We start from the raw sequence: 9,535 nt of genomic DNA on the forward strand, positions 1-9,535 counted from the left end.
CCAAATTATAAAGTATTATGCATCAAATCATTCCAATGAATGGTTAGATCACACAAGTCCGTAAAGAGGTAAGACATGTTACAAGTCGCTTATTTTTTTCGAAAAATAATGACAAAGGTAAGCATTTAATCTGCTACTTGAGTTATCTTGGTTTGGCGTAAAATAGGTATAAAGGATAGATAGGATGTGTCTGTGGCGTGATCTTGCGCGGCTCCGTCGGGAAAATGAGGAGAAGAGGATTTGTCATCGCCTGCGAGGCGACACCGGAAATACGATTTGTACGTGCGATCGATCAAAACAAACCTTCGTCTCTTGGCACCGTAGCGGCGGCAGTGGCAGCGGTCGCTCTATCCGAGGCGATTCGATGAGCTAACGCCAACTTAACGCTACACACCCCACTGAGCCGCACTCGGTCAGATAACTCGTGGATTTTCGAGCACTCTGCAGACTCTCCAATCGCTTCCTCACTTGTGGATTCCGCCACCGCGGTGTTTAATTCGCACTGAGAACTTTCGCGAAATTTTTCACGCAAAGGGAATCCGAATAGCCGAATCGTTACACGAACTGGATAAGGGGAATCAATTTTTAGATTTTCATAGTCACACATGTAATAAGTAATATATCCTATTTACTTTTAAACAATCAAAGAAGTATAGGCTTTTTAATGATAATAATCAATAACCGTTAAAAAGCCTACTGAGAGCTGACGCTAATTGCAATTGCGAATTACAATTTTATTACTATCTAATGCAAATATAATAAATGTTTCGACCCGAATTTTAGATCCTCCTCAGTATTACTTTAAATAACAAATTACTGCATTACGTATAAAGACATTGTTCTGTCCAATCGCTTGAACGATTTTTGTTTCAATTGGATAGAACAACGTCTTTATATATAATACAGTAATTTATTTGTTATTTAAAATATTAATACTGAGGAAGACCTAAAATTCGGGTCGAAACGTTATTATATTTGTGCATTAGATAGTAATAAAATTGTAATTCACAACTACAACTAGCGTCGGCTCCCAGCAGACTTTTTAACAGGTCAATGTAACTGTTATTTAACAGGTTATTATATATAATAAATTTTATATATAATAAATAACTTTTATATATAATAAAATAATAATTATATAATTCCATTTAAAGCTTTGTTGTAGCTGTTTTATTGCCGGAAATAAAACGCTCTTTATTATTATATATAGAGAATTCAATCTCAGTGAAATTAAGAAGAAGTCAATTTCAACAAATGACTAGATATAGAAATCCTGTATATTAAAAATTAATCTCATGGGCTGCAAAATAATACAGATCTTTTTGATTCAATTTCTTATGATTTAATTAATAGTTTTTAATTATGAATTCTCTCTAGGTATCATTTATATCACTGTTTTAATTTTCATAACAAATTTCTGATAGAAGACAAATTTAATAAGAATTTATAATCAGCTCTTTTCTCGATCACATTCTGTTAATATAGGGCTTGCCATTATCTTTTCTAAGCTCTTCTACTTATTTATTTAACTTTAAAGAATTTTATGGATTTGATGACAATTTCAGTTAATTTAACATGATGCCTGTAATTATTTTAATTATTCGACTTTTAATTGAACTACAATTTACAATAAATGGAAGATTCAATCATTAGAAATTTACAACCATTTCATATTGTTAATACATACTGAAAAGGACCTAAATCCAGAATTGAAACATATGCTATTTGAAATTTTATATATTAATTATTATCGAAAATAATTTAAGCATTGTTAACTGTGTTGGCTCATACAATCTTTCATACTCATTAATGTACACAAGTTGTACATAATTGATAGAATTTGGGGGGAAAAGATCAGTGAATAATTATTTTCAATAAATTGCTAAAGTAAAAATAAAAAAATGCCCTGTGATTAGTTCTTATGCACTGCATATGTCTAAAGTTTGCAGGATTGAAATCCTTTACGATAAAGTGAACTGTTAATAAATATATCGTTTCTATGAAATAACAAAATTGTTTTGGAATATACGAGAAAAAATTTGTTTGAAATTGATATAATCGATTACGATCTTGATATGTTCGTTCCATCCATAAAAAAAAAAAACAAATAGAATGCGTCACATATACAATGATCATAAAAGATTCAATTATTGTGATTATAAATAATTACACAAAAAAGAAGAGTAAACGCACTGTTATTTTTCTAAAAATTGTGTACACATATTTTGCTATCCTGAATTAATCGAATTTTAATTTTTAACATAATAGACTTAATATGATAAACAAAATGTATTTTATTTCATTTATTATGTTAAGTCTATTATGTTAAAAATTAAAATTCGAATAATTCATATTTATGACAAATACTTCATATTTATTATTATTATAAATAATATAATAAATAATACAATAAAGAGAAAGAAAGCCAAGATTGGTCAAATTTTGGATGTTACAAATAAAATATTATATCTTCTTTTATTAATGCAATTATATCTGGATATAATTACATCTCGATAATTGCAATTATATCTGGAATAAATTGATTTAATTAAAGAATATATAATATTATTTGTAACATCCAAAATTTGATCTTGGCTTTCTTTATTGTATTTTGATGTATTCATATATGGTGCTTAAAATTTTTAATATAATAAATAATATTTATTATATTATTTATCATATTTTTTTCGATGTGTTCTCGAGTTTTTTAAATTTATAACAACATTAAATTTATACACACATGTACAATATATATCCATTGCTAAAATCATTAATATTTTCTAGCATAGTCTGCCAAAAATCAGTATGTTATAACATGATATATTAAAAGATAAACATAACAAAATTATCAAAGATTAAGGGGAGGAAGTTATTGAATAAAGACATCGCATTTAGATGCTCCTTTTTAGCTTGGCATTTTAACTAAGTTATACGACGACTATCGGGATGTCAAGGGATAGAAATTATGATCTCGCGACGGAACAGCGAAGGATCCCGCGGGAGGAACGAATCGGTGGGCTCGAAGGATACGACGAGGCGAACGAGCAACGTGAGGACTGGAAGGCGTAAGAGAATGGAAATCAATACGTGAAGTGAGCAGCCAGTTTCAGGCAGAAGTTGCCGGCTTTAGAAAGCCTTGAGACGTCGTCTGCCCATCCTCTTCGGACCCTTGTGTTAAGAGAGCTCGAGCAGGGATGGGCGAGAGCGAAGGAAACGCCAGTGACAGAAAGTTAGAGGAAGCGAGAAGGAATAGGGATGGGTATATGAGAGAACAAGAAAGAGAGAGAGCGGAAGGGAGGGAGAGACGAGAGGTTCCATTCAGGACTAATGGGGTTAAACGCCTTAGCCATCAACCGAACGCCTCCCTCTTGATTCTCGGACGTTTCGATTCGTCCGGGGCTAGAATTCGAATTATCCGTAATATCTCCGGACATAGTTTACGTTCGCTGAGACTTCTTCTCGCAAATTAATAGGAGAAGTGTGTGCGCGCGAATAGAAAAAAAACGTCGCACACGGCAATTATCTTAGAAACGTTCTTAATCATCACGATGTTGTCCCTTTAAGTGCTGATTTGAAAATTCCTTATTAAATACTCTTTTAAAACTTAAATCTTGAAATCTCATTAGTCTAGACCTAGTCATAACCTTGCTTTAAAAGGCCATAAGCTGTAAAACCGTAAGAAATTGACCAATCACAGTCGATTATTTTTCTCATGTCCAATGCTATTTTAGAGCTTTATTATGCCACATAAATGTTGGCATAGTTAATGCAAAACACCAATTGCAGAAACAGAATTCGTTGCACGTATGATGGTTATGTGCCATCGGCATTTCGTAGTCGTCATCTAGAAGTCGTTGAGTTTTATGCTTTTTGGAGGGAGAGGACAAGAGAGAGAGAGAGAGAGAAAGGGAGGGAGGGAGAGAGGGAGAGAGAGAGAGAGAGAGAGAGAGAGAGAGAGAGAGAGAGAGAGAGAGAATTCCGTTCTCGTGATGGCCCATCGTAATGGAATGCCGGATTAAAAAATGATCAAAAATCGACATGAAGGGATCTTTTGATATACTTTTTAACGATCTCGATGAGGTTTCACGCGTCTTAATCTTCTGATCGCATACGCAATTTTGACAATGACTTTTTTTTATCTTGTCCTATATCATAACTGTAAATCTCATTATTAGATTATGAATAATGATGATTATGAATTTACGTATTTTAACATTACGAATTTAATTGTAAGCATCAATATTCGGTTCAATATTTTCGATATTATTCTTCCTATAGCTATGAACTTGTTAATAACTTTCACATTGTTATTTTTGTTTTTAAAAATGATCTCCAGTGCATATCGATAAACGTTGACATTCTACAATTTTATAATTAGAAAATACAATTTACCTTTGTGTGCCATGTCGTCAGCAGTGACCGAAGCTATGAGGCCGGTTGCGCCCGGCCATGGAGCGACCGCAGCGCCCAGTTGCTGCGAAGGCAGAATCTTCGGGCCTTTAAACACTTCTCGTTCACTGAAACCATAATTAATATCATTAGAAAAAAATCTCAACCTCGTACATAGCAATAACATTTTTGAATGGAAAGACATTATTTCCATCCAAAAATTAGATTATCAGATCAATTAATCGTATGATTGAGAAAGCAAGAAAAATATTACCTATATTATAAATAGTACCTAGCTTCGTAATGTAAATCTGAAACTAGTGAGATATATATACATATTGGTAAACACAACTATAAAATGACTTTAGACAATTAATAACGCAAAAGAATAGTGCTTGTACCGAAGATACTTGACGGTTTCGATGACCCATCCAAACTGCCCCGTATTAAACGTCGTAGTTAATTCGCCCGCTATATGCTCGAAAACTATATGTATATCTATAACACTTGTGTAAATCTGTCATTTGCATATCGCGGTCGCATATGCGTTGCCTTGAGCAGACAAATAAACCGATCTCTTCCCGCGCTGTTACCTCTAAACCGCGCGGTTCCTACCCTACCGCAACGTATCCACACAATCTACTTTAACATTGCGTTCTACAAAGCGCACAGGAAAAAGGAAAGATACGTATATATATATATATAAAAAAAAGATTTAAAAAATTTTAGAAAAATTAAAATTCGAAGAGATAAATAATAAAAATCTTTTAAAAATATTGATTAACTCATATTATACAATAACAAACTTCTGTATATAAAAATAAAGGCAAGTAAAAATCAATGCGAATGTCGGTATGTAAAATTACAAAATTTTAATTATATAATATTAAATTTACTTTAAGAAAATCGAGATGATAATATATATAAAAGTTTACGTTATTCATGTTTCGGCTGCTTTTTTGATGTCTTCAGATGTCCAAAATAAATAAATCAAGAAGGAAAATGCAACAATATCTTTCCAATTTTCATGTTAAGTAACTCCAGAAATTCCAGAAATTCACAGAACGGTTGAAAGAAAAAAGAAAAATTCTGGAGACTGTGAACTTAATACATTAAAGGGTGAAAACAGAATCCTGGACTAATATATATATATGGACTAATATATATATATATATATATATATATTCTATAAAATCAAACAATTTTTGTTTCAATTTTTTGAGTTGTAAACTCACCATTAGAACTGCAAGTAACACACAGAAATATTTTGAATACAAAATTTGTTAAAACATTTCTTAAATAAAAGTCAAATTATTAAGATAACAATTGACCGCAAATAGATATTGATTAAGAAAACAGTCATGATAACGCAAGTTTTGTTTTATAATAGAAAAATACGCAGAGTGAAGACCTCTCTGTGTCTGTTTGGAGATTGAGACTTATTTTGTTTCTTAATGTAAATCATCTCTGATATTAGTTATTTACTGTAACATTCTTCATCCAAAGTTCTTATATTATCCTAATCGAAATGATAGTCGAATTGTAGCCTATGATCGATAATTACCGAACTGATAGACGAGTCCCAGCAGATATGATTACGATGTTCACTAATTCATATATGGAACGATAAGCCATACAGAATCAGATGAATTATCATTACTATTATTATTATTACTCTTTTTATTATGAGTGTTGTTCTACACCATAATTCTTAATAATTTTACTGACATATGACATTCATGTTATTGACTCTTACATGCCCTTATTTTCACATATTGAAAACTCTTTTATCTTAAATAAAATTTAATAAAAAATTTAATTTAGAGTTACAAGATAAATTGTTGATAAATTTTTATGTGTGAGGCACTGGTAAAAATTATAGCAGATTATCAAAATAAATGATTTCTTAATTAATATTTATAATAATTTCTATTAACATTTTTCAAATTTATGTTATTTATTAACAGAGTTATTTATTAATAATTTTACTTGCAATTATTAATAATGTATCATTATACAATATCAGTCGATCTTCATACTCTCAAATACAAAGAACATAAATCATCCCTGAAACGAATGGAATCTCGAATGACATTATATTGATGACATGAAGTGTTTTAATTACCGAGGATCACGCTCGTTGAAGATGTGAACTACTTGCGAACGTAACACCCTTCGTATATTTTTCACTAGTGCAGACAGAAAAAAGAAGATGAAGTGAGAGTTCGTGGTACTAGAGGGAATGAAAATGGAGCTAAGCGTGATAATTAGCGTCGGAAAGGGTTAGTCGGTTGAAAGCGTACGAGTTGTATCGCTCCATATATAAAACGCATATGAGAAACTATAAGAAGAAAAAGTTTGTGAAAGGAGTTTAAATGCGAGAGGGTAAAAGTCGTATCGAATCGTTAACGGCATTGCAAAATATATTACGGAAATTAAAAGTAATCTCTAGAAATTTCACTTACAAATGCTTCCGTTTCATTCGCTTCTATTAAATCGGGATCAATTTTGAATGTCTTAAATATGGAACATGTTTTATATGTTTTATATGTTATAATTTGAAAAGAGTAACAATTAATACTTAGACAGCATAAAATGAGAAATAATTTTCAAATTTGAAGTTGTGACAAAAAGCGGTATTCATAGTCGGATCTTATATTTAGGATCGTTTTAAGTACAATCTTAAAATATCATGAATTAATCAGAGAGAGTGTATCAGCATCTTAAGACATTACTGACAGTCTTAAAATAAGAACGGACTATAAATACTGCTCAAAGATATCTATTTAATGCTAACTCTAAATAAAATAAAACAAATATTGCAGTATAGTTTAAATGATATTTTATTAGAAAAATATTCACACAAAATAGTGTTACTTCATCAATATGCAAATTGAGATATATGTTTTTCCTACGAGTTAGCAGAAGATTGAAGAAAAATGTCAAAGCTGACAAAGACATTTCTCTCACAAGGATGTTTATGCAAGGTTCATTGAATCGAATCAAATTCACGTTATAATTTATAAGACGATTCACTTCCGCAGATAGAATTCAAGGCGAGGTAGCACAAGCGTCTGCTCAGAACACTTCCTCCTTTTTCCCTTTCATTATCCACGATGCTCTTTGCGCTACAATACAAGAGAAACACTTCCTTGTATGTACTAAGAAGACGGCACGGGAGATGAGATACAGAAAAGAGAAAAGAGCACGAGAGGCGCGAAAGGCATACGTTTATATACGAGAGAAAGAACAAGAGAAACGAGGGGTGGAAGGAAGGAGGTCAGAACGCATTGCATTCGCATATTGTGCAAGAGGATTACCTCGGATTATGCCCGACTAAGCGCAAACAGGATCACGTCACTTCTGTTTGCAAGACGCCAAGCTGTCGATTTAGTGAACTCAAACTCGATTCTATCTCGCGCGGATTCTACTTCGCCAACGGAACAACGATTTCTCGAGAGACTCTTTCTTAATCATATGCAATTTAAATTCGACAAGATTAAATATCTCATACAAAGAGAATTTACTACACGCGTGATCAACTTTTTAAATTTCTCTCTCTTTATTATTATAAAATAATGTACTTAACGTAAGATAATATTGTGTTTCTTGATAAGTTATAATCTTAGAAATATAATCTGTAATTATAGAGAAATATTGTTTATTTATCATATTTTACCTTTCGTTCAAATATTTCTCTTTCAAATCAATGAGATGCGATTTTTCAAATAACTTATTTAACATTAAATGTTTTATGATTATTCGGTAAATTAATCTTTTATTAAATTAAAAACATACGCCAATTAAATGTCAAATATTTTTTATGATCGCGTTAACCTTGAAACGAAATTCTTCTAAACTTTGGATAATTTAGAGAAAATCTATGAACTCGATTAATTGTTTAAAGAATCAAATTATTAAAAGCATATTATCATTGGACGAATAGAGGAGTTCTTAAACTTCTTGAATTGAAATTAAAATTTTCCAAACTGTCGAAAATCGTTCGCTGCTAAGCTAACAAATGAGATGTGAAGAATAAAGTTAGAGCGGAAGCACAGAGTCTTGCATAACGCATACTGCATAAAAAAATGAACCATGCAATCAAAATCCTTCATTTTCTTTCTTTCTATGAAATAAAAGACTCTGATTGGTTGATTTTTTGCGACCTATGCATTATGCGTTATGCAAGAATCTGTACTTTTGCCTTTAACGCGTAGTTACCGCGGGAGATAAATTTGAACTCTTCTTGAATGCTCCGCAAACGCAACGCAATGCAAAGCCGATTCTACATTAGTTGCTGAAACTTGCCAATCTGAAACTTGCATTTTGAAATCAACGCTTCATATTGGCTGTCGAAATAAACTTGAGATCAACTTGTAACTAATGTAGAATCGGCTCAACGCAACGTAACGCAACGTAACGTAACGTAACGCAACGCAACGTAACGCAACGCGGCGAGACGCGAGGTGTAATGGAGCGGTGGCGGGAAGGTAGCATTATACACGCGAATGGTAATAGGTTCCATATCCACGAGCTGCCGGCGCATTATGCTTTACATTTCCGGCGAAACACTGTTAATGGCACCCACAACCGTCGCTACCGCGACTACCGTCGAAATTCACCCCCGTAATATACGCCCAACAACCCCCGCAGGCATTAACCGCTCGCGCTACCGTATAAAGTGACTTCCGCCTGCGATTATGTTCGTCGTGAGCACGTACACGTTTGTGCGTTTGTACATTAATTATTAATTAATACCGAAGAAGAATGAGGCCGTGTATTATCGGTGGTAAACTGTTTCACGTAATCGAGGACGATTGAGAGATAAATCGCTTTAGCATAACGTACACAGCTTGCGCGGGATTAATTAGTTCGATTCAAAGAACCTGTGCCTTTGTATTCTTTTTTTTTACCTTCATTATGTTTACACACACTTAGACGCAAAGACATATTTAACTTTTCTTTATCAAAAAGCTTATGTAAATGTTGTATTTGTTACCTCTTAGGAAAATTTGACACACATATACATCGTTACATAATCGTTATGTAATGAAATTTACATCATTATTACTTTGAGAAATCTACGTCTCTCTCTCTCTCTCTCTCTCTCTCTCTCTCTCTCTCTCTCTCTCTCTCTCTCTCTCTC

The 9,535-nt window shown here is 32.6% G+C and overlaps 1 protein-coding gene across 2 annotated transcripts in view; it reads right to left on the minus strand.

Moving 5' to 3' along the window:
* LOC108693912 (paired box protein Pax-6-like) overlaps positions 1–9,535 on the minus strand; it is a 93,314-nt gene that overhangs the window by 80,253 nt on the left and 3,526 nt on the right. For both annotated transcript variants that reach the window (XR_001932056.1, XM_018203109.1), the window contains exon 2: positions 4,393–4,517. Coding sequence is in view for 1 of the 2 variants with exons in the window: in XM_018203109.1 (XP_018058598.1) it covers positions 4,393–4,405 (13 nt within the window). In the remaining variant the exon portion in view is untranslated. The remainder of the gene's footprint in view (positions 1–4,392; positions 4,518–9,535) is intronic.

Source organism: Atta colombica, unplaced genomic scaffold, assembly GCF_001594045.1.
Source record: "Atta colombica isolate Treedump-2 unplaced genomic scaffold, Acol1.0 scaffold111, whole genome shotgun sequence".
NCBI classification, from domain to species: domain Eukaryota; kingdom Metazoa; phylum Arthropoda; class Insecta; order Hymenoptera; family Formicidae; genus Atta; species Atta colombica.